The sequence below is a fragment of the Mus musculus genome, chromosome 9 (genome assembly GCF_000001635.26).
Source record: "Mus musculus strain C57BL/6J chromosome 9, GRCm38.p6 C57BL/6J".
NCBI lineage: Eukaryota > Metazoa > Chordata > Mammalia > Rodentia > Muridae > Mus > Mus musculus.
In genome coordinates, this window is record NC_000075.6 from 106,291,698 (window position 1) to 106,317,403 (window position 25,706).

A 25,706-nucleotide genomic window follows, 5' to 3' on the forward strand; every position below is an offset into this window, starting at 1 on the left:
TTTCTTTCTTTCTTTCTTTCTTTCTTTCTTTCTCCCTTTCTTTCTTTCTTTTAAATTGTGTGTGTGTGTGTGTGTGTGTGCGTGTGTGTGCGTGTGTGTGTGTGTGTGTGTGTGTGCGCGCGTACACACACACATGAATGCAGAGGGTAGAGTAGGATACTGGTTTTCCTAGATGTTGGGAACTAAATGCAGGTTCTCTATAAGAACAGTATATGCCGGGCAGTGGTGGCGCACGCCTTTAATCCCAGTACTTGGGAAGCAGAGGCAGGTGGATCTCTGAGTTTGAGGCCAGCCTGGTCTACAGCGTGAGTTCCAGGACAGCAGGGCTCCACAGAGAAACCCTGTCTCGAAAAACCAAACAACCAACCAAACAAACAAACAAGCAAACAAAACAAGAACAGTACACATTCTTAACTGCTGAGCTATCTCTCCAAAGCATCATGAAGGGCTTTTAAATGGCTTTATAGCTAGCAAGATATTGAGCCCTTTGGTGTTTTAAATTTTTAAAATTACACTAATTTATTTAAATGTTTGGTTTTTTGTTTAGAGTATTGTGCACACACGTACGTGCACACATGTGAATGTGCCATGGCATACTTGTGAGGTTTTAGACAAATTTTGGGAGTTGGTTCTCTTTCTGTCATGTGGGACCCTGACAACTTAGGTTGTCAGGTTTGGCAAGCATTTGTTATTTCTCTGGTCCTACTTGGGGTGTTGAGACTTAATGCATTGGTCAGGAGCAGTGCTAGCCAGACCACCTCACTGTATCCTACCATCCCAAAGTGGCCATTTATGTGACCTTAGCAAAGATGGACACTTAAGGTGTCCTTGCTGCTAGATTTAGGATACATTTACGTTTATTCAACATTCCTTGGAGACCCAGAGGCCACTGAGTCACTGGGAATGCAAGTTAGCATCATGAGAAACATGTTGGTCACTTGGAAGTGCACAGACCCCTTTGTGACAGGATGTGGACATGGAGCTCAGCCCCGGCACCGTCTACCTCAGAGAATTCCATCCTGCCAGGCGCCAGGCATCCCCTGGGCCCCTTGGCAGCCTTGGACTCTGTCAGGCTCAGGTTTGCCAAAGGCTTCTTCCTGGATACAAAATAGTGTAGGTGGGACGGATTGTGTGTACGTAAGTCTCTCTTCAGGTTCTCTGCTGCCCAGAAACTGTAGCCATTTCCTGGGGTTTAGGGACAGGGCTGCAGGACCCCACTGGCTCCTGGTTGACCTGTAGCAGTGTTCTGCTGTGCATCTCTGGCATGAGTTACAGCTCCCACTCTCCATCACAGCTAGGAGCACACGGCTACCAAATGATAATCTGTGTTGTCCCTGATATCTGCCAAAAAGCCAAGGCAGCCCGGACAGCTCAGGACTTCATAAAAAGGAGGTTGTTCTTGCACAGACCCTGTCCGGGATATTGAGGAGAGGCTCGCCCCTCTGAGGGCAGTTGAGCCCTTGAGTGGGAGTATTATGCAGGGGTGGCTTTCAAGATGAGGCTGGCCTAGATGGGTCCTGTGCACTACCTCAGCAGAGCAGAGCCGGGGTGGCTGTGGCCAGCAGTCCAGGCAGGAAAACAAGTGGGGAACAGTGGGGGTGGGCTCCATGTCTGGGTGTCCCCTGAAGCCTGACATGTCAGCTCAGCCCTCCTCGGGAGCACATGGCTGGAGAAGTTGGGGACCCTGGCATTTGTAACAGAGTAGGACTTCTGTTGTTCTTCTGTTGGGGATAGTTTTCTCTCTCAGGCAGGGGTGGGGGTGCATATTGTCCTGTCTACACAGACTGCTGTCTTGCGGTTCTGGGGAAGCCCAGGGCCCCCTGATCGTGTCTCATTGTGTTCCACTTTTCTGCCACTGACTGTGCCTCTGCTGCTTCGCCTTAGGTGGGGCAGGGGCCGTGGTGGCCTTCACTAGGCTCAGGGGTCTCTGTTCTGTCTCCAGGAGTGGGCTGCAGAACCCTTGAGATCTTTTCCATGCTGCTTCCCGGAGTTGTGTCATTGGAACATGTTGTTCAGATATAAATATCAGGTTACATAAAGCTTTGGCTGTCTCCCTAAGTGTTCCCGGGAACATGTCTGCATGCTCCCCGCACATTCATATACACCAATGTGGTTCGCATCTGAGAGGCTCCTTGTGATCCTTGTGGGCTCTGCTGAGGGCCCCAGAGGCTCCTGCATGCTCCCACAGCCCAGCTGAGAGCCTGGGTTTTGATCTTGTCTCTCTTCGTGATGCTGCCTACCTGACAGGGTCATGATTACCTCAGCTCCACCGTTTCTTCACTCCGTCAGTGGTCGTGACTAGGAAGGCGCTGGGCCTTTGCAGCCTGTAACGAGCAGGTCCATGCATTAGCTATGACATTGCTCCTCCCCGCTACATGGGTCTGCCTGTGTCTCTAGCTCCATACACAACATGCCTTCAACCTCAAGGAAGGGCTGTGTAGCCCTCAGGGGATTCCGAACGACCTTCATACTTCCTTTCCATTTTCTGAGTTCTACTTGGTGCGAGACACCAAGCTAGTAATGAGGAGACTGGTCTTAGCCTCTGCCTGGTAAAGGTGGCAGTGCCATGAGATACCCCAATGTGAGTACAGTGGATTGGTGTGAGGCCTGTGGTGCTTTGGAAGAGCAAATGAAGGGGGCCCAGCAAGTTTCCCAGGGGAGGTGACTTTAAGTGGAGAACTTTATGATCAGGGACAGGGCAAGAGACTTCTAGACCCATTGGGAACAGGGGGTGAAAAGGCTCCACACATGGGTAAACCACCAAAGTTGGGATGTCCGAGAGTGAGGGACATCAGAATAGATGGTCAGCTTGGTGGGAAAGGAGTCTTGAATGGATAGAAGAGAAGGGCACGGGGGACAGAGGGGAGGCATACCCACGATGGCACTGGGGCAGAGGGTTCAGTTTGAGATCCCCAATGCCAGCCCCAACAACATTGCTATGGTGCCAATAAAGAAGCTACCCAGTTCAGTTAGAGAGATTGATTAGGGTCACAAGGCAGACCAGTGGGGAGTCTAGGACGGGAGCCCAGGCCTCTCTGTGTCTTCTGCTTGCCTGTCCCCACACAGGTCCTCTCCTAGAGGACAGTACACTGTGTTAGTGTTTTGAGGGTTTCCCCGCAGTAACAGAATTCAGTGCTGTATTTGTGTGTCCTCTTCTCTTCCAGCTTCAGTGCTGAGCATTGTGGGAAAAGGTGAAGGATCATTTGATCTTTTTGTATGTGTCTTCCTTGTGTCTTCCAGTGCCTGCCCTTGGTCCCCATCCATAGAATGTGCCACTCTACTGGGAAGTCCATGTGGGGTTCCCTACCTTGCTGATCAATGGCCATTCTAGCCTGGCCCTTGAGGCCACTGCTGAAGTGCTGTTGACTCTTATTGCCTGTCTCAGGCTTCAGTTGTATTCTGGGGACCTCTCCGCCAGTTCCTGATGGCTGTCCTTTCTCCAGTACACAGTGCAGCCGTGAATGCCCTCTCCTTCCACCCATCGGGAAACTACCTCATCACAGCCTCCAGTGACTCAACGCTGAAGATCCTGGACCTGATGGAGGGCCGGCTGCTCTATACGCTCCATGGGCACCAGGTGAGGGACAGTGGCATGGCATGGGGCAGAGGCACAGCTTTGACGTAGGTGCAAGGCTAAGTTTCACCTAAGGGGATTCATCTGAGGGGTGTTCCCCTGGAGCCCACCATGGTTCCATCTCAGCCTAGACAATGCAGTGAGACACAGAGTCAGGCCTGGCACCAGCAGGAGCTGACAGAGGCCTTTTTTGTGACCTCACTTGATTGCTGGGGTTGAACTTGATGTGCCTGAGGAGGAAGTAGGGAACTAAGAGTGGGAGAGCTGTGGCTGAGTGGAATCAGTCCCCTAAAGAGCTTATGCTCCTTGGTCTGGTGGTTGAGTAGTGTCCTGGAACCCTAGTCACCATTGGTGTCCTGGGATGTCCCACTGATGTCCCATGACCTCAGAGACAAAGATACATTTTTCAGAGGTTGGGGCAAGAGAAGGACTCTGCATGTTTGTTTAAGGATTTCTGGCATTGAGTCAAGGGGGCAGAAGCTTTCTGAGTGGCTCTCAGAGAGCGCTAGCCCTCTGAACTCTGGCGAGTGGTGGCTAGTGTATGCTCCTGTGGCCATCTATGGAGTTAGGCTGCAGGCAACTCTCCCGGTGGCTCACCTGGGGCCAGGCCTCAACCATACCCCCTACCAGGGAGCTGTGATGTAGCTGTCTTCTGTTAAACAGATCAGTCACCAAAGTGTCATCTGTTGGCACATAGTCACTATGAGCAAGTTGGGTAGAGTGTGGGGTCCAAGGATTTTAAGTGTGTCCTTTTCTCCATCTGTGAGCTGGAGGAAGGCAGGATAAAGAGTAGGTCAGGTTCCCCAGGGCTAAGGGCCTGGAGCCAGGTGTGGAGGATCTAGCCTAAGGCTTCTGAGCTGTTTGGGGAACTGTTATCTGCTGTTAGGGCACATGGAGCCTCATGCCACGGCTCAGAGGTGAAGACACAGCCCTTTCTTCTTTCTTGGGACCTGAAAGCTACTTGTTGCCCCTCTCCTAGTGGTGAGGACTGTCTTCCCTGTGTTGAGGAGTAGGCCTGTCTTCCTTGGGCCACCACAGCCAGATACAGTGGACAGTGGCCTGAGGTGTAGTGACTGCCAGCCAATTGCTTAGATTCACATGTAACCAGTTTGGGTCTTGTAACAGGAGGGCCTGTGGATGCCACCTTTCCTGCTTCCTGTGGGCAAAACAAAAGCACTCCTGAGAAACAACACATAAGCAGGTGCATATCAAATGATGCTCCCGAGTTCCCTTTCTGTGAGGGTTCTTGGAACAGTGGACTTCTCTCAGCCAGGGACACTTCAGTGTGGACTGCAAATGGCATTCCCAGTATTCTGATGCATTATTCAGCACACAAAGGCAAACCTGTTGACATTGTTCTTTCTGCATCTGTTTGTCATCTGTTCCCTGCTCACTGGGTCACACAGGAGGGAGACGAAGTGAAGGTCATGGTCCTACTCTTTGGTGCTTTCAGCCTGGGCTGTGAAGGACTGCACTTAAGGCAGAGGCGCTAAGGGACTAAGAAGGGCAGGCTGAGTCTTAGAGTACTGGCAGGGTTGGGTAAGAGTGAGCAGGCCCTGCCTGTGTCCTGTGGTGTAGCTCAGATGGAGGTGATAGTCAGAATATAAAGTCCAAGGATTTCTCCTTGCTCCTCCTCTAAGTTCTCTGTCCAGTACAGCGACAGGGTTGTTTGTCACATGCTACAGGTTCCTCTTCTTGAGGTCTGTGATGCACAGCCCTCTGCTGTGGTAGTTAGTGCAGGCCCAGGGATTCCCTAGGCGTGGTTTCTTCAGACTTCTGCAAGCTGGCCAGGAAGCCAGGGATTGCCTGGCTCTGCTCCATGCCCGTGTTTCCCAGAATTCCTGCCCTTTTAGAGACACTTGTTCTTTGTCTACCTCCTCCTCTTATCGAGACCCCTGTGCACTCACAGCTGGTGGTGGCCACTCAGCGCTGTCCTCCACACCAAGTTTCCTCTCAGTATAGGGTGGCTGGTTTGCGCTTTCTTTTGGGTGCTTACTAATGTAGAAGTAAGTGACTTCTGGTTTGAGAAGTTGAGTGTCAGGGTTAAGGAGAGGCAGTAAATATGAAGTCGGGGCTGAACAGAGAAAAAGGCCATGACCGCTCGTATGTGCGGTGGTGGAGAAGGCTTATTGTAGATAAAAGAGAGATCCTAACCTGAGGCAGGGATATCTGGGAGAGTCTAGAGCCACCATGATCCTGAGCCAGGCTGTGTGAAGAGGGAAAGGAGAGAAGAGCCAGAGAGTAAAGGGTAGACAAAAAGGATTGCTAACCAAAATGGCTGGATTATGTAGGGAAGGGCACACCAGCCATACCCTGTAATAGGTAGGAACTGAGGGATGCTGGGAGAACCTGGCTTCTAAGTCTGCTTGGGTATGTTAAATAGGCACCTCAGCCATTTGCCATGGTTTGAGGCCTAACAAAGGCTGCTTGAGCCTCCCCAGCCCAGTCCCACTCACCCACCTGGCTCTGCCCTGTTTGGAGGTCCAGTGTCAGCTTCCCAAAGGGGAGAATGTTATAGGAGAACAGCCTTGAATATCAGCATAGTTGGTTAAAAAAGCCCACCAGCTGGATGGAACTCTCTCTGAAGATGGAGAGCTGTGGTCAAGAGTGGTCTCTGATCCACTCTATCCTTGGAGGTTGGTCTAGGCTGTCTGTGATTTGAGAGTTTGTCAGCTGCTACCAAGCAGGTTGGCTTAGCTGCTGGAAGAGGCTCTCTCCGGCTGAGTCCTTGAGAGAATATCTAGCTGGGAGTCACGTCGTCACAAGAGGCTGTAGACCACTGGTTCCCAGGCCCAAGTACTACTGCACTTGGGTCGTCCATTCCCTGCCTTGATCTTCCAGAGGATGTGCAGGTGGGCTCTGGTGCCTTAAGCTTTCACATCCTGTTCCAGGGGGCAGTGGTTTGATGGGGGATTAAGCACAGCTGTCGCCATCCTACACCCCACTCCCAGCTTTATGTGGCTTAGAAGCTCTAGGGCTTGCAAGTGGCTTCGCCCTGCAGAGAAGCAGCCTGGCAGATTTGGAAACCCTTCTGAGGACAGGTGACACTGAGAGCCTCCTGAGCTTCTCAGGACAGCAGAGCTGAGACAGGCGCTCACATCACAGTCTCTGCCACACCCACTTGCCTGTCTCATGGCTTTGACATTTGCGCCATGGCTTTTACCCTTGGCTCTGCATCACTGGTCTGGATAAGATGCCAGCAAGTCTCATAGCTACTGAATCGCTACTTTGTGTGACCCTGTTCTGGCCTAGTAGGAGGGGCACCCCAGGAAACTAGCCTAAACTTGGGAGACACAACGGTGGGTTATGGGGCTCTCTGTGCGTGGTGGTCCCCAGGCATAATCCCTAGACCGATGTCACCGGGAAGTGCACTGAGTAAAGTAACTTCCTTGGGCTGAGGGTGGAGCCCGGGGGAGGTCAGCCTCAGTCACACCAGGAAGCAGCCCTTGATCAGGAGAGAGGGGCTATGCACGCTCTGTGCTTCCATGTCCTGTCAGGGCAAGGCCTAAGCAGGCCCTTCGGGGAGACTGTAGGGGAGGGTCCCACATAGGAGGAAGGGCCAGGGCTGCAATGCTTTGGGTGACTCTCATCTGGGTTGAGGCCACAGCTGCCTCAGTGCGCCTTTCCGTTGTCTCCCTGGGCACAGGGGCATTAGCACGAAGTAACTTGCCAAGCACCAGGTTGAGCGCAAAATCAACTCAGTCAGCTTTGTGTTTCTTAGATTGGACCTGTGCGCAGATGTGGAAGGCAGCTATCAGCCAAGGAGCCATTCTCTGGTGTATGCTGGGCCAGACTTCCCGCAGCCCGGGGTTTGCTGTGAGACTAGGGGCTCACTATGGGGTGAGGGCTCACATTGTGGGGCACAGGACTTAGTTTTGGGTGATGTCTTACTTTGCTGAGCTAAAGGCTCACCTGAGTTGAGAGGCTCACTCTTGAGTGAGGAGTTTGCTGTTTGGGAGGGCCTCATTTTGGGGTAAAGGACTGATTCTGTTGAGCTAAGGACTTCCTCTGTGGGTTCCGGGGCTCTTACTGTGTAGAGTGAGCTGAGGGCTCACTCCGCAGGGTAAGCAGATTGCCTGGGTCCACTTCTTGTTTGCTATAACAAATGCCTTAGGGCCACACCTCCAGACTTAGCAGCATACTGTAGCGGTCCCAGCATTGAGGAGCCTAAGGCAGAAGGTTTACAAGTTCAAGGACAACCTGGGCTAATAGTAAGCTGTTGCCTCAAAACAACAGCTATAAATAAAAAATTTCCCCAAGTTGGGAAATTGATGAAGATAGGAAGTTGTTTTCTCGTGCTCTGAGACTGGGAGGGCCAAGATTAAGGCGCTGGCCGGTGAGGGTTGTTGCTGTTCTCTGCTTTCAAGGTAGTACCTCGACACCGCCTGCTTCTGGGGATGAGTGTCATGTCCTGTGTCATGAGTTCTACCTCACTTGGCAGAGAATAGGTGGGCAAAAAAGCCAAATACCCTGTCCGTTTATAAGGCAGAGCATGATGACTGGATTTTCCCTTAAAGACCACACTTTGGAGCACTGCAAATTTTGGGACTAAATTTTAGCATGAATTTTTAGAAGAACAAAAACATCCAAACCATTCAGAGCGATAGAAATTGGTAAGTTTATTGTAGGCATAAAGATTTCTAGTGTTGTCATGTGGGCTGGCTTTGGAACTCAGATTCCCGTAGTCCATTTCACAGTCCATGTTGCTTGCCTGCATGAGGCGTGTGTGGCCAGCTCTTCTGAGGTTCTGTGGGGACACTCCTGAGTGACATGGCTGACAGGCCAGCGAGCAGGGTGAGTTCTTTGCTGGCTTGGACTTGCGTGGGTCCTGGCCCTTTTTCGCTCTGCCTTAGCTTGAAGCCTCTCAGCAATGGTGGGAGGCAGGGGACTGTCTGCAAGCCACCGGATGCAAGCCTGAGTGGACACTGCCGCTCTGTCACTCACTGGATCACAACAGCTCCAGAGGGGGCTTGCTCCAAGTCTGAAGCTTGGGGTCTGCCACTATCGTGACGCCAAGCAGGAAGGAAGGTTTCCCAGCTCGTCTCTCCACTCAGGGCAGATTTAGGGAATTGAGAGCTGTAAAGGAGCTGCCGTGCGCCCCCTCATCTTACGTCAGGGAACACCAGCAGGAGAGGGAAGGGCTTTCCCACTAACTGCAGCTGTCATTTAAAGCTTCGTGCCCCGAGCAGGGCCCTCACAGATCTGTGTGGCAAGTGTGGGGGCAAGATGCTAGAAATACAGTTTTATTTTTCTATATTTTCTGAAACACAGTCTTGAGCCACGCTCATTTTGGTTTAAATCCTCTCGAGCTATTTGGGAGAGGATGGTGGGTGGGCGTGGGCGTGGGCGGAGAGTTAAATCTGGAATTAGTGGCTGCGCACTTGGTATGCATGTTACTGCAGACTGTTACTGCGGAGAGACTGAGTAGCAGGCTGTCCGGTGAACACAGGCGTCTGCCCTAATGTGGGTGGGAACGCTTGCATTGGACAGAGCCTGCTCCTGAGGGACCCACAAATGTGTCCTGGGCACGTGGGGCTGGGCTTGGGGAACTGTTGGAGAGAGAAGAATCTTTGGTGCTTGTGCAACCCCTGGGCTTCAGCAGTGGAGGTGAGATTCTGGAACGGGTCTGTTCACCCTGTGTCCTGAGTCATTAAGTCCTCCTCCAGTCACTTCATTTTGGAGTATGTTGGTAGTCATGGGGTCGTACTTGGGATTGGTTAGACCCCTCTGGGAAATGTAAGGAGCCATGTAGACAGTAGTAGCATGCACCACCGTTAAGAAAGCAGAGTCAGCCTGGCCCCTTGTCACCTTCTAGCAACCCGAGTCGAGAGCTGGGAGCAGGGTCCTGCCCGAGTCAGGGTTGAGAGACTTGCTGTCCCTGGGTAGCTCCTCCTACACAGAGTTGCAATGTCCCTGTGGGTCACCACTTAGATATATAAACACCTCATAGGCTGGGCTGAATTTCAGCACAGGGTCAGAGGTCAGAGCACCCACACCAAAGTCCCCTGCCCTCCTAGTCACCACATCTCTGATGGCCACTCTTCTTTTTGTCCTTCTCAAGGAGCGTGTGGTGTGATAGCCCTGTTTGCTTACTGGTACCTGGCTAGGCTTCGGCCAGTGTGAGGAGAGTGCCGAGGTCTGGATGGGCTGCTTAAGGGTAACATGGTATGCAGTCCGCTTACTCACTATGGGGCTGTTCTGCCTGTCTGCCTTGCCTCCTTCCCTGCCTCCCTCTCTCCTCCCTCCCTCCTTTCTTCCTTCCGTCCTTTTCCTCGTTTCACTGATGCTTGCTGTTTAAAGGAAATAGACATAGAACTGACCAGATTGCTTGTGGGTAAAGAACCTTGCCGCCAAGCCTGATGACCTATATTCCCTACCCAGAACCCACCTCTGCAAGTAGTCCTGCTTCCGCATGTGTGCCATGGTGCGCATGTTCTTGTTAAATAACTAAATAAAGTGTAGAGGAAGAAAACAGAATAGCATAGATTCTGTGAGGCTGGAAATTGACCAGGGAAAGAGGCATGTGGTGAAATGGCAGTGTGAGCTCAGCCAAGCACCGCAGGGTGAGGAGAGAAACAGGGCAGATACCGTGTGTATGCAGTGTTCATGACAGATTAAGAAATGTCACCTCATAGAACAGCTTCGGGGAAGGAGTGGCCTGGCCTGCTGAGCTTGATCACCTGCATGGGTGCAGTCAGGAAGCAGACACGGGGGGGGGGGGGGGGGAGGGGGGGCAGACAGGCTTGCCAGCATGTGGGACTCTGCTGCTGTGGGGTGCAGGGCAGCTGGAAGCTACACTGCCGAAGGCCCAGCAAGAGATGATACTCAGGCTACATTTAGGACCTGAGGAGGGACCAGGGACAGGCCTGTCCTTGGGAGGGAAGAACCCAGCAGCATTCCTGCCTGGAGCCGGGTGCAGGGCGCTAGGAGTTATTGATCAAATGAAAGGAACAGGCCGCCACCAAGCTAAAACACACCGTAGCTGATCAGTGACATGCATAGAAAAGAAGATTCATTCACTTCCAAATAACTGACTGCCTGAAGAAGAGCTTGAGTCAAAACTGGCAATTTGGGAGGGCACGTCTGTGAGCGCATTACAGACTAGGAACTTGCGGGATCTGGCGAAGGTGGAGTCACAGACAAGTGTATTGAAGATGAAGGATGATTGAGAATGACCGAGGAGCTGGTGCTGGGGGCTCTACAAGGAATCCTGAGAAAGAGGCCTTTTCTGGCCCAGCCTTTGAGGAGCAGCGAGCAGTCAAGTAGGTAGAACATTGCTGAAGAAGGGAGGAAAGAGCCTGGCAAGGTGAGCAGAGGTCAGGCAGAGGTCAGCAACAGAGCCTGGTCTGCGAAGTCAGTCTGAAGTACATCATCATGTGATCTCGTCATCAAGCAAACATTGCGGCCTGCACTTGACAAACAGAGGTGGCCACAATGGCCCGGTGATGCAGTCTGAGGAGCACAGGCTGCACTCAGCGCCAAGGCTGCTTCCTAGGGCTCTGGACAAGCTAACAAGACACTGGAGGAATGCTGTTCTTTCTAGGGGTGCAGAGGGTCCTGGTTGCAGGCGTCTTGCAGTTCTCTTAGTAGACAGGTGCTGCTGGGGAGGAGTGTGGGCCTCACAGAGCCTCCTGGCTGCGGGTGCATCCCTGAAGTGCAGCACCTGGCCTCTCGCCCTGACCCCTATAAGCGGGGTGCGTTCTCCAGTGAGCACTGCTGTTGCTGCCGCCATCTTGTCCCCAGCCTGGCATCTGGTGGTGGAGTGATGACAGGCAAGGGGAGTGGGCCACCCGTGTGCGTGTGCTGGCTGCATGCTGACCCCTCCTGGCGCTCTTCCCATGAGCTCTGGATGGGCAGAGGGGCTGGTCTGCCTTTGATGAGCTCTGGATGGGTGGAGGGGCCGGTCTGCTTTTGAAACCCTGTGCTCTGGTTTCTTCCTGTTTCTTTCTTACCACTTTGGGTTTTCCCCCCTCACAATGAAGAAGCATTTTGTTGTCTTATTTATTTATTTATTTATTTATTTATTTATTTATTTATTTATTTATTTATTTATTTATTTATTTATTTTACTCTACCACTGCCATACATTCATTAAAAACTTCCAAATATGAAATGGCCACGATGGGAAGAATCAGATAGACATTCTTGGAAAGTGTATCACCTCTCTCCGTCAGGCTTGTAACCCCTTGTCACCTGTCCACTGGAAGGGACACTCCCCAGCTCCACTCTCTGCACGTACAGCCAGTGTTACTCAGAAATGGAGTCACATGGACCAGGAGGCCTTGCACCTGGTATTTGATACTCACTGTTCACGGATGTGAGTGGGCAGTGTTCCCTATCAGTAAAAGTGGGTCTGTGTTATCTTAGTTGACCGTAGCTTAGAATTCCTGGGGCTGCCAGGGATAGGGTACACCGGAGCCTGTGGCTCCACTTGTGTGGAGAGGGGGGTGACAGGTAGGTGTTGGCTTTGTATTGTATCCACTTGGGCTTTGTTTCCCCCAGCTTGCAGTAGCAAAGGCACACACCGTCCTCTGGGGATGAGATGGGTTAGTGCAGGTGCAGAGCTCTGAGCCATCGCTAGCTGATGTGGGACTCTTTCTGTCTCTCACTCCATTCTGAACACCTCTGAGAGAAAGAACTAGAAATGGAAGTGTGAGCAGGCATGTACCCTCTTGTCTCTGCTCAACCTGCCTGTCTCCTGGGCGAGGAGAAGCTGCTCATGGCTGTGAGGTCTCTTCCCAACCTAAGCTATGCTGACTGCAGGGAGTCTCCCTAGCTTCCCCTAGTCTCTAGCCCAGACTATGCTGCTAAAGGTCTCTGCTGTGGGCAGGTCTTTTCTCTGTGTAGCCTTGACCGTCCTGGAACTCACTCTGTAGACCAGGCTAGCCTCAAACTCAGAAATCCACCTCCTGCCCCTGCCTCCCAAGTGCTGGGATTAAAAGAGTGCGCCACCACTGCCCGGCGTGGGCAATTCTTGTTACACTCTGGTGGTCTAGAGGAGCTGAGATGACCTTTGTGACAGATGTAGGAGACGACCTTTGACCTGGTTTTGCCTGCAGCATGCCAGGCACTTGCCATGGGAAATGTGACGCTGGAGGTTGACGTGTAAAGGTTGCGTCTGCGGCTGTGACCAGCTCCTTGCTTGGCTTATCTTTCTGGAATGGATTCCAGGCATATGGGGAGGAATGGTCTTTCTCTATTAGAACGTGATGCTCCTCCCTTCAACCCAACCTGGGCGTGCTTGTCGGAGAGTGCTGCTGAGTATGTACTTGCCACTCCCCTTTAGATGGTCGCTCTGACCGTCAGTCCCTAGGAAGCCAGAGCAGCACATCACCCAATGTTAGGCCCAAACTTAAGGAAAATGCATGTGCATTGCAGAGACATTGGTGTCATTTGGTCCACTACCCAGGCACCTTCAGGGTTTCCCTCTTCAGCCCCCTTCTTGTTGTTCATACCCCTGACTTTGCCTTGTTCATTCGAGCCACTGGCTCCTCCTTGGGGCTCCCATTTCTCTGGGCTGCAGCAGGGCAGTGTTAGGCTTACACCAGAGAGGTGAGTGCTGATCTCAGCTGTGAATCTCACAGGGGAAGCTATGGAAACGATGCCAGCCAGGCCAGACTGCCAGGGTGGGTGTCCCGCTCTCCCCTCTGCCTGCCCTTGACCCCATAGCCTAGCCTCTAGTGAGATGTTTGGAGGCTGAGGCCCAAGCTGTGCTTCTTGTCCCTGAACACATGCAGGCTTCTGGGACAGAGGCTGAGGAGGATCGTGTGCTGAACGAGTGCCCAGGCCTTTGTCCCACTGCCACTGCCACTCAGGAACTGTGCAGTTAGACTCAGAGTGACCTTTTGGGAGGGTTTTAGGGTATATATTGAGTTAGGGTCTCATGTACCCCAGGCTGGCCTGGAATTGCTGATCTCCCCACCTCCACCTCCCGGCACTGGGATCACTGGTGTGCCACTATGTCCTGCTGACCTTTGCTCTTTGTTCTGCTAGGGGCCTGCTACCACCGTTGCCTTTTCAAGAACGGGGGAGTATTTCGCTTCTGGAGGCTCCGATGAGCAGGTAAGAAAGAATGGCCTAAGGAATCCGAACCCCATAGGAGGCTGGAGGCTTTCAGCAACTGATGGAGTGTGGGTGGGGCCCCCAGGGCCCAGGTGTTGGCTGCTTCCCAGCAAGGCTCCCTCGGGGGTGACCTCATGGAAGTGTGTCAGACTGGAATGGGTTGGAAGGACTTTGAACTAATTATCATAGTGAAAAAGTTAGATTTTCAGGTTTTTTTTTTTTCCTGATTGCATAAACAGTGAAGAACTACTGGTTACTTACTGCAGATCTGGTAATATCGTCAGTGTGGCAAGGATTTCATAGCTCATTTAGTTCTCCTGAGTCCTGTGGGGCGAGTCTTCCTATTTTATTCTTATAGATGAGAAAACAGTCCTAGCTGGTGGCAGGGCAGCATGGGCCCTAAGCCCATCTGACTGCTGGGCCTCCTATCCCAGGAGCCTCTGCTCCATTCTCTGCTGCCTTTTCCTTCCCAGCTCACTGCCCATCTAAAGGGTCAGCGTTTTCTGTATCCTTAGCTGAAGAGAGGAAGTCCTGTCCACCTCATCACCAGTTGCACTGAGGCTTCATCCTGTCACTCCTGTGCCTCTTTGCCCAGACTGCTAAATACCACACGGGCTTATCTGCTGGGGGAGGGAAGTACGCTGACCTTGGTGCCTAGCTCAGAGCCTGGCCCAGGAAAGGTGTGGAGCACTGAGGGATGCACCCGTCAACAGTCTCCCAGAGCATACACAGGCCCCTTTGTCCGAGCACAGTGGAGGAAAGAGTAGTGGCCACCAACACGCTTGATCTGGTGGGCTGCCGAGGATGTTCATCCTCTGGGTGCTCAGCCTAGACAAGTCCTGTTGGCCTTCCGTAAGTCCCAGCTACAGTAAAATGTATTGATTTTCCAGTAAAGCAGAGGTTAACTAAAGGCTCTTTGTCCACAGCCTACATAAGAGCCAGCTTGTATCTTCCCACTCCATCACTAGGTCTTAGCTATCAGCCAAAGAGGAGGAAGGCCATGGAAAGCCTCGAGCCTCCAGTGAGTTTACAAGCAGAGCTGTATGGCGGACGCTCGAGTTGACTGGGTAGTAGATGTGCATGCTAAAAGCCAGGGTAAAACAGAGTCACCGACACAAGAAGCTGGCTGTGGTTTTCCTCAGACAGCGAGGCTGCCAATTCCTCACCTTTTTACAGTTTGTTCTTGTTTTTCTGGGGTGACATTGGTGTTATGTCTACCTTCGTGCTGGCCACTCTGTTGTTGGTAATGTTAGGTCTCCACAGTTATGTAAGGATCTTGTCCATGTGGCATGTGTATGCCAACATTCAGTTTGTAAAATGGCAGATGAGGTACCCATCTGTATGCCCATCTCTCTGGGAGGTATGAACAGTGGTGGGTAACTGTGAGGAGCCTCTGGAGGAGTCATGTGCATTGCTGTGTCCCAGTGGGGTGGCATCTACATGTCACATCTTCTAGAGTGATAGAGTGGTGGCTCTTGTGTGACACCACTGTTGCCTGATTCCTCCTCTGATGGCCGAGCCACCCTCCCTAAAGAGAAGCCAGCAGCGCCCGGCTGCCATGGCTTCTAGCCACCACTAGGGAGTGCTCTTGCTTCCTGGCAGGGTGACTCTCCCAGCCTTTGTGATATGCTTTTAGGCATTATCCTCTTTTGGAAGACAGTGTGGTTAGTTATTTATTTGAGACTTTTTTTGACATTTATTTTTGTATCTTTAGCTTTCTTTTAGAAATGAGAATAGGTGTTCCTTGCCTCTATGTGTGCCTGTGTATCATATTTATGCAGTGCCTGTGAAGGCCAGAAGAGGCCGTCGGATCCCCTGGTACTAGAGTTACAGAGGTTATAGTAGCTATGTTGGAATCAAACTTATCTGTCTGTCTGTCTGTCTGTCTGTCTGTGTAGCTACGTTGACGTGGGATCTCACTCTTTAGTGCTGGGTGGTCTGTGGAGACCAACTTGGCCTTGAACACAGAGATTTGCCTGCTTTCGCCTCCAGTGCAGATGCTACCATACCTGGCTAAGAGTGGTTTTTTTCTTATTGTTAAACTTATTGGGCTTAAAATAATAAGTGTGTTACTGTCCATTCCATGATGCCAGTGACTGTGTCCCATTGTGTCCTGTGAGCCTCCTAGCAGCTCTGGGAGGTGGGAGCTGGGATCTTTTCACAGAAGAGGGCACAAGACAAATGCTGAATCCCTCTCCTAAGGCCTCACAGTAAGGGGCTGGAGTCAGGCCATTTGTCCAATAGTGTGGTCTGGAGTTTATCTTCATGACTTCATGACTTCACAGAGTGTCATGGGCAAGCCACTACCCTCAAGCCTTCCTTTCCAGGTCGACATGATAAACAAGGAAAGGAAACAAAGGGATTTAATAGTGATTCTGACATTGAGACGTCTATGGCACTTGGGTAGAGGGACAAACAGGTGCTAAGATCTAATCGTGCTACATGGTGATACCCCATCCTGGTGCCAAATGTCCCCAGAGACTCCTCATCAGGGATATGGGGCAGGGCCCAGAGTTGAATTGGCATTATCAGGTGGGAGCCACTACTGCTGAGAACTTTGGGGTTAATTCAATTACCTCTCTCACCTCTGCCTGTTGCTCTTGGCAGGTGATGGTCTGGAAGAGTAACTTTGACATTGTTGATTATGGAGACATGAAGGCACGGAGGCCCCCACCCCTAACCAGCTCTTCTGGAACTCTGGTAAGTGGTTTGGCAGTTAGGTCTTGAGCCATGTGACTCTGAGATAGTCACAGTGATCAGCACAAGGCTTGGAGATGAGGGGGCCTGGAGGCTTCTCTGTCACGAGAAAGGAACCCTGGTATGGTCTACCAAATAACACTTTGAGCCTTGGTGCCAACCCAGAATGAACAAAGGAGACATAAAGGCAGCAGAACAATTTTAGGGTACAGGATGCTGGCCCTTTTGGTGGGGGTACTGTCATGGCATGCGCTGCTGCTGGAGTAGGCCAAGGCACACAAGGACCTGTCCCATGCCAGGCCTTCCTTCGATCACAGGACCCACGTACATGGTTCCTAGAGGGCTCAGCTGGGACGGGCGGATGGGAAAGACCCTGGTTTGGTTAGTCTCACTTCTTTTTTCTTTTTCCCCTTAAACCATGGAGAGGAAGTTCATTAGCCACAACCATTTTTAGTACCTTTGTTGGTAAAAGGACATTCAGTATTCCTGAGTAAAAAGAATCTTTAATTTTGTAAAATAAATAACTGGGTGAAAAATGATAGCTGATAAAGGCTCATTAGATAAACCTATCACTTATTTCAACTTTGGTTGAAACCCCAAGGCTTTAAGCTTCTGTGGCCATGGACTATGTACCCTCTCTTCCCCCTGGGCCAGAGAAGCACTGTGGCCTCCTGGGCAGGAGGAAGCTGGCCTGAGCAACAGGAAGCGGCTCGCCCAAACCCCCAGCAAGTCAAGGCTGGAACTCAGAATAGAACCAGGAAGCCTCCTGGTCTGTCCTGGGCTTGCAGTGGCTGAATCTCTCCTACCACATGCCCAGTCTGCACTAGAACTGCCTCTGGAGTAGCCCACATTGTGCCTACAGTCTTCTCCCCAAGGATCTCTCCCTTGACTAGCCACCATGGCTGGAGGCTTTGTTTCTGTTCCGTGTTTGAGCTATGGGCTGTTTGGGGCTCTCTGGGTCGCCCCAGTGTTCTCCTTGCTGCCGATCCCTTTTCTGCCTAGAAAGCACTTTGAATGGTGAGGCTGGGGTCCTGTGTGGATCCTGCCCTCTATCCTGCAGCTCCCTGACTGTTGGGCACTTACAGGGAGACCAGCACTGCTGGGCCTTTCCATGCGCTCACTGCCTGCAGAGCGAGTGGGCGGTTCTTGCCCTAGTTCTCAGGTGAGACTCTGAGCTGGAACCATGCTGTCCTCTGAGCAAGGCTAAGTAATCATGCAGGTGGCTGCTGGTGGCAGGGGCTGCTTGACAGCTGTTCTCATCCTAGGAAGCTACTGCTGTCTGCCTCAGGGGGATGGTTAGCATCAGGAGGAAGAAAAATTGACATTACTACTATTTTATTATTATTAAAAAGAGTTTCATGCAAGCATTGAGCGTATTTCTCCTGCCCCCTGCCCTCTCCACTCTCTTCCTCCCACTCTTGGTCACTATCTTTGCCCCTACAGTTTAACTTGTACTTTCATGTTATATGTATATACACAGTTTATGAATTTATAGTAAATATAAGAACCGCAAAGGAGAGAAAACATTTGGGATTGGCCTTTCTGAGACTGCCTTGATTTATTTAATCCAGACAACTCTGATTGCACCAATTTGCCTGCAAACAACATAGCTTTGTTCTTTTTGTAATTTAGCTGTTGTGAGTAAGGCTGCAGGTGTCTCTGGGCTATGCGGACTTGGAGTGGCAGAGCTGGGCCACACAGTAGATCTGCTTTTAGTCGTTTAAGAAGCCTCCACTCTGAGTTCCACAGTGGCTGCTCGCTTACATTTCCACCAGGGAAGTACAAGTGGACATTTTGTCTCCATCCTTGCCAACATTTGTTGTTTGTTTCTTATTGTCAATTCTGACAGGACTGGGGTGGAATCTCATTGTAGTTTTGATGACTAGTGAGATTGCCTGTATTTTTTTTTTGTTATAGTTATTAGGAAACTAACTTGGACAAACTGCCTGTTGTCCCTCAGCCCCACTCAGAACGGGGAACACACCCGCCTTGTTTCCCAGAGCTTCAGGGCCTGAGAGTCTAGGGTGTAGTCACGTGGGTAGAGGAAGCCAGCATGACAGAATGGAGAACTGGAAGTGAAGGGCTCAACAGGACTCAAGGTAGCCAGTTGTCCCCAATCTGCTTTGAGGCCCATATCAGGACTATTGCTATAGTCTCACCAATAGGCAGCCCTACATGGGACTCAACAGGGGACAGGATATGAGTTCTGGTGTCATGGAGCTGCCTCTGAACCCTGCTGGGTAGTCCTGGGCAAGCACCCCATCTTCCCAAGCCGCCATTTCTTCAGGGGTTCAGAGTACTCACAGGTGTGTCTTGAAGGCACCTAAAGTGACACAGTAATCTTAGCGTTATTCTTGGTTGAGATAGGAACTTCTTGTTCTTTGTCTTAAATCCCTTCTAGAGCCTTGAGAGAACAGGTGTGCCTTCTAGACAGCCCCCCTCCCCCCAACACACACACCTAATGCTGCCTGAGGGGTTGGTTTCTCGGGGGGGGGAAAAAGAAGGCAGCCCAGGGTATTGTTCTGCTCGGTTTTATTGTAGGGGTATATATGGAGATCTCTCATTCATTCTTATATATATATGTATATATATATATGTATGTATGTATGTGTATATATATACACACACACATAATATACATATATACATATGTGTGTATATATATATAAATTGACCGTTTTAACCATGTGTCAGTGTCAGTCTTAGTAAGCCGTCGGCATCCACCGCCACAAGTTTTTCATTCTCCTATGCTGGAAACAGTAAGTTTTTTCAAAACTGTGATGGCTAGGTTCTCTCCTGAGGTAGGAAGGGAGCTGGGCAGTGAGTTCCCTTCTTCCCTGGCACTTAGGTCCCCACATGGCCAGAGAGCTTGGCTCCTCAGGGGAGTTCAGGCACTCTGCTCTGTCCTGTGAACCAGGTCTGACAAGCTTCCACGCCTCATCTCTGCCCACATCCCATCCTTCCAGTAACTCTAGGTTGCAATCTGCATTTGGGGCAGATATTCTTTGAGTGCAGTCCCATGCACCATGATGTCTTTAGCATCCCTGGCCTTACCTGATATATGCCAATAGCATCCTGCTTCCCAGTTGTGACGACCAGAAATGTCTTCAGCTGTTGTCAGTGTCACCATTGAGAATCACTACAAAACCTCCTCTTTTCAGAGGAGCCCAGAGAGAAAGAGGTTGGGAGGCGTGGGGTGAGGCTGTGGGAACTGAGGTAGGCTGCTCTAGGAGCCTGCGCAAGGGTTCTGTTCACTTGGGTCAGGTTTGGATTCCCACCAGAAGATGTGGACCAGAGCTCTCAGCTCTTAGACCATTTTGTAGGAATGCTGTTTGGCCTATCAGATTTCAGACTCTCCTAGAGATATTGGTAAACAATAAGAAAAGACTCTTCACCTTTAGCAGCTGGATTTCCTTCAGATTGGCTGTGTATTGCCCTTCCTGCCCAGAGGCTATCTGACTCAGAGGCAATGCCTAATGAGGGGCCTGTGGGTGGCAGGATGGCTTACTCTCAAGTCATGGAGAAGTAACTGTGCTGCCGCTCTGATACCCTTTGCCCCTTATCTCTGTCTCCCAATCACTAAAACAAGGTGTACGCTCCTAGGCACTTAGGATTGTCAGGGAGTTCATGGGGCCAAGCACATGTGAAACTTCTGACTTGTGCTTTCTCCAGTGTGGCCATTGGAAACCAGAGGGACAGACCTTGCCTGGATCCTTGCTGCTCCCGCATCCCCTAGCAGAGACTGGCAAGGACAAGCTTGTGAGCCTTTGGAGGTCCTTCACCCTTGAGCCGCCCTGCCTGTGACCTCGTCTCTGAACGTGACGTTTCAGCTTTCAGATCCTGGAATGAAGGCTGTCCTTAAACTCACTCGGAGAGGAGCTGTGCTCACTGTGGAGCTATTTTCAACCTCTGGTTGAGATTCACAGCTTATTTTTAGGCACATTTCATGTTGAAAAGCAAAAGCCATTTTCCAGCCATTCAGACTGAGAAGAATGGGTGCCATTTTCCCTCTGTTCTTGGTCGAGTTGTACAAAGGAGGGATTTCAGGGCTCGTGGCTGGGGTTCTTTCTATGCTTGGAAGATTGCACATGAAGGATTCCAGGCCACGCTGTGGACTGAGAGTAGGCAGGAAGCTCCATGCTCTGCCCTGGAAGAAGGATAGAAGGATGGCTTGTGGGCAGATGAGTGCCTCCTGGAGGGGTACGGGTGGGGGTATCCAGAGGGCTTCTCTGTAGCAGATGCTTGTAGTGGTGTTTCAGGGAACTACTGCTTAGCCTGTTCCTTGCTGCAGCCCTGCCCACTGTTCTTACCCATCCTCCTGTTCTCTGGACTGAAGGGTCTGTTCCTTAGGCAGAAAGACCCTGGTGTCTTGGCTGATTTCAGAGTTAGCATCTTGCCCACCCCAAATCTTCTCCAGGACAGATTTCTACTCCAGCTGCAGAAGTACTTAAAAAAAAATATTTATTTTATGCATATGAGTACACTGTAGCTGTCTTCAGACACATCAGAAGAGGGCATCACATTCCATTACAGATGGTTGTGAGCCACCATGTGGTTGCTGGGAATTGAACTCAGGACCTCTGGAAGAGCATTCAGTGCTCTTAACCACTAAGTCATCTCTCCATCCCCAAAAGTACTTTTAAACATCTTGTTTGTTTTGTATTGGACAGGTCTCTCCACATAGATCAGGCTGACTTTGAGCTCAGAGATCTGCCTGCCTCTGACTGCATACTAAAATTAAATGCATTAAATTAAATGCCCAACTTTTAAAATCTACTTTTAATGAATAAGGATGGATTTATTTGGATCTGCCCTTATTTTTGCCATAGTCAGAGGCTCATTATGCAATTGAGGAGTTGTACTAGGTGGGGTGGGAAATGAAGAACACCTCGTTCTAGGTAGTTCAATGAAACGGACAGAGAAAAACACCACCCCACTTCCTGAACTCTCAAGGTTGGCAGCTCCGGGTTAGAAATTAACCTTGGTCTGTGGGTTGAGGGCGCGTCTCTGCTCACTTCTCAAGGTGACATTTGAAGGAGGAAAGCTACCTGTGGTTAAGAGCTTGGCTTCTGGCTCCCGACCAACCAGTGGCTGGATCTCTGAGGTCTTGGTTCCTCTTCTCAACCTGGGAGACGCTGGGTCCTCCTTTGGTGAGATTTCACGGGTGGTATGCCAAGCAGCGCCTGGCTCTGTTCCTGGCACATGGGCAGTGCCCATGAAGCATAGCCATTTCAAGAATGTTCTTCTCCCTCTTTGGTCTTCTGAGAGCCAGTCAGAGGGACCAAGTGTTCAAACTTGAACTTCTGGGGAGAGGGACACTGGACAAGGGTGTGGGTGCATTGCTGACTGGGATAATTTCCGGTGCTGGCCTCCCTCAGGTGGTTCGTGTGGGGACCAGGGAGGGTTTTAGACCCCTCCAAACATATATTGTTTGTCTTAACTGACAGATCCAAAGTCCTCTGAGCTTGCAGAGTAGAAGGTAAACCTCTGAGGAGGGTAGAAACAATCACATATATACACTTACACAATGCACCACACATATACATACCACACGCATCCATCACACCATACACAACACACACAAACAACACACATATCACACACACACCACACATCACACACCACACACTATATCACACACACACCACACAAACATACCACACACTATATCACACACACATCACATACACAAACATGCCACACACACACACTCCATACATACTACATCACACATACAGACACACAGACACACACACATACACACACATCTTCAAAACTCTTAAGGACAAAATGCCCAGGAACCTCAGAGCCTTAGTGCTAGAACCTTTCCCAGAGAAGTGATTGGCTTAGCCAAGGGTATCTGCCCTTAGCCCAGGGCCTCCTCCTTGAGACCCCCTCTTCTACCTTGTGCCTCAAGTTCTAAGGGCAAAGTTCTAGTTGTCCGCTATGCCTGTGTTTTGTTTTGGGTTCTGCCATGTGCTTCTGGTTTTTGGGTGCAAAGGAGATTTGATTTCTGCTCCATAGCTATTTCCCCTATTCTGAGGATCTGGAGGGTCCTGAGTGTTTGTGGGGGTTTTCAAGACCTAGCTTTTCCCCACAGGAACCTCACCTAAGGAGGCACAGAGGAGGAAACATTTCCATTTGCCCCAAGGATCTCATCTCGGTACCTTTTGGCTGCTGTAACAAAATACTGTGGACTAAGTAGCTTTTAAACAACACATGAATGTCATGACATTCATGTCTGATAGTTCCAGAGGCACTGGTGAGGATGTGCTGGTACGGGCTAATTCCTTTCCTCTGTGTTCTACTGCAGTAAACAGTGCTGGCTAAAACCCTTTTATAAGGGCACTAATCCTAATCAAGACGGCTCTGTCCTCATGACCCAGTTACCACCTCCCCCCAGAGGCTTAATTCCAAATATGCTAGGGATTATGATTCTAACGTATAAATTTTATGGGGGATACAAATGCTCAAACTATTAGCAGTTTGACTTCCTGCATTGGGTCTGTTTCCCAGAATATAAATGTCTGGTGCTGGCATTTGCTTTTGTAGTGAGAAATAAGGACTCAAGCTGGGTGTGGATGGCACACGTCTATAATTCCAGCCCTTGGAAGGTGGTGGGAGGAAGATTGGAGGCCAGCCTGAGCTACAGGGGAGCCTGCCCCCAAAAAACAAAATGTAAAGTAAAGGAAACTTGAATTTGAAGGCATGCTCAGCAGGAGGGTCATTGAGGGTATCTGAAGCAGAACGAACCCCAGATTTATGTGTCTAAAAAGGAACTTCTCCCTTCTCCACTTGACCCCATTTCTGGCTTTTTTTCTTTTCCCTCAAGACTGTTAAAGGGAAATCTTGGCTTTCTGTCTGCTCCAGTGAATCAGATGTCCAGGAGTTGCACAGCTTGGAAAAGGGTTGGTTTTACAGGGCCCATTGCCCCATCATTTGGTGCTGCCCTTGCCTCTGGGCCCAGGGCATCTTGGTCGTTGTGCGGTGTCTCTTTATGTGTATACGTTGTGCACCTGGCTGAATGACCAGCTTTGTCCATCGTGTTCCTCATCTCTGTGAGTCATAGCTTGGCCCCTCTCCTGAGGGGCCCCGATCCTCTGTTTGGTGTTGGGATGCTTTGTAGATCTCAGAGGACTTTGAGGGACTTAGGAACAGTGGGGATGTTAAGACTGTTGTATATCTCTGTGTGGCTCCTGGCACAATTCATTCATGCCTTCTGCATGCAGAGGAGGAGCCTACACTCAGATCATATGACATTCTGGTAAATGGTTCTAGACCCAGTCAAGTGCGGGCCCCTGGGTTGGGATGCAGCAAAACCAAGAGGGCCTTGGATGAAGAATCAAAAGGCGTCTCCCCATTTCTCCTTCAGCACCCTCAGACCTAAGACAGGCCCCCAGGCTCAGTGTGTGTGTGAGTACACACTCACATGTAGAACCGTGGCATTGCTGCCTTAGGGGCTGTGTCTGCATTCCTACCGTTGTTGGTCAAGTGTGATCATTAGTGCCTACTGCTGCTGCTTAGTGTCACGCTGCAGACATGGCGTGCTGCGGATCCAGAAACAGGACTGGGATGTCAGGTAATCTGGCTGCTCAGATGCCTTCCTGGTGTGAAAGTGGAAATCTTACAAGGACGGATTGCATTTGCACAAGGTGACATTTGCAGGAGTCCATGTTAGCTGTCAGGATAAAGACAGATTTTTGTTTTGAGTCTCACTATAAGATCTTGGCTGCTGTTCTCAAACTCATAGCGATTTGTCTAGTTCCTGCTGCTTCCCCATTATTGGGATTAAAAGTGTGTGCCACCACGCCCAGCCAAGGCAGTCTTTTTAACATTTGACATATATTTATTGTCAGAAGCTTCTCCAATTGGTTCTCAAACTTAGTGGTGCATCATAGCAATATGGGGATGTTAAAACGTAACTGCCGGCTTGGCCATCCCCAGGGTGTCTTACTTGCTAGAGAGTTTCTACTTCTAACACATCAGACAGCGATGTGGCCAGTGCAGACCACTCTGAAAATTGGTCTATTGGAAGATGTGTCCAGTGGTGTTTGACATCCCAGACAAGGAGTCCTTTTCCATCTTAGATATTTCTGTGACTGGTTCAAGTTGCAGCTTAGGAGAGGCAATTGAAGAGAGGGATGTGGCTCTGGTTTGAATCTTCAGTATTGTTCCAAGAGATTCCAGTGCTGTCCTGTGAGTCTTTTAAACCTATAAGCACCCATCAGTGGGCTTAGAACTAGGCAGGCTGACCTACAGCCTTCTCACCAGCAAAGACTGTCAGGAAGGAAGATGCTGCCCTGGCATGGGCTTCTGCCAGGCTTGTCTTTCCCTCTTGCCTCCTGGCTGCTGTTAGATGCTGTCTATAATCTAGTAGTTTGTTCTTGAAGCTCCATTTCCAGCCACTGCTTTCTGCATTGTCCTCAATGTCTCTTTTTGTGTCTCTGTTTCCTACCTCTGTTACATCCCTTAGATGTGGATCCTTAGACCAGCTCCATCCTCTAGAGAGCCTGCTGACTCTTGAATCTGCATGGAGCTCAGAGGCCTCAGGTTCAGTTCTGCATGCATCAGGACTCACCCAGCATGTAAATCCAACCATGCACACCCTTCTTTTGAGCTCTGCTAACTCCTTTGGGAGATCTTCCTTCTTGCTGTGGGCTCAGGACTGTTGGGAGCCCCACTTCTGCATGCGGAGAGATGGTTCCAAGTCAGGCAACAATGGGGTAGCCAAACCATTGTGCTTAGCCATAAGGCGCACACAGCCCTTGAGTGCCTGTCATCTCAGCAACTGCTGTGGCGTTGCCATTTTTCTGATGATGATGACAAGCCCTGTCTGTCCACACTTTGCAGACCCCCCCTCTCTACAGAAGAGCCGGCAGAGCCACAGAAGAATGCAGCCAGCTTTGTGGTGCAAGCAGAGCACGCATGAGCACTGGGCCTTCGGGCGCTTGAGGCTCGTCCTTTTCTCTTCTTTTGGCTCTATTCTATTTTTTAAACCCAGAAAGCTGAAAGTGGGAGAAACAAGCCCCATGTAGAAACAGGCCCAGATGCTTGAGCTAGCTCTGCTTCTCTGTTCCCAGCAGAGATGCCTTCCACCATTGGTTCTTTCCAGATGGTACCTCCTTCATGCAGTCTTTCCCAGGCTGGAAAGTCTTTCTCTTTCTCCTCTCCTCTCCTCTCCTCTCCTCTCCTCTCCTCTCCTCTCCTCTCCTCTCCTCTCCTCTCCTCTCCTCTCCTCTCCTCTCCTCTCCTTCCTTTTTAAAAAACAAGCAAACAAACAAACAAACAAACAGGGTCTCTGCATAGCTTGGCCATCCTGAAAATCACTATGTAGGCCAAACCAGGCTGGCCTGGAACCCAGAGATCAGTCTGC

At 50.5% G+C, this 25,706-nt stretch overlaps 1 protein-coding gene across 3 annotated transcripts in view; it reads left to right on the forward strand.

Moving 5' to 3' along the window:
• Window positions 1-25,706, forward strand: part of Poc1a (POC1 centriolar protein A) — a 71,080-nt gene that overhangs the window by 12,255 nt on the left and 33,119 nt on the right. For 2 of the 3 annotated variants that reach the window (XM_006511831.4, NM_027354.2), the window contains exons 7-9: window positions 3,444-3,577; window positions 13,568-13,636; window positions 16,244-16,336. In XM_006511831.4, the coding sequence (XP_006511894.1) occupies window positions 3,444-3,577; window positions 13,568-13,636; window positions 16,244-16,336 (296 nt within the window). Of the gene's footprint in view, window positions 1-3,443; window positions 3,578-13,567; window positions 13,637-16,243; window positions 16,337-20,005; window positions 20,153-25,706 lie in introns of those variants that run through there. The other variant, XM_006511830.4, reaches the window with a different exon arrangement.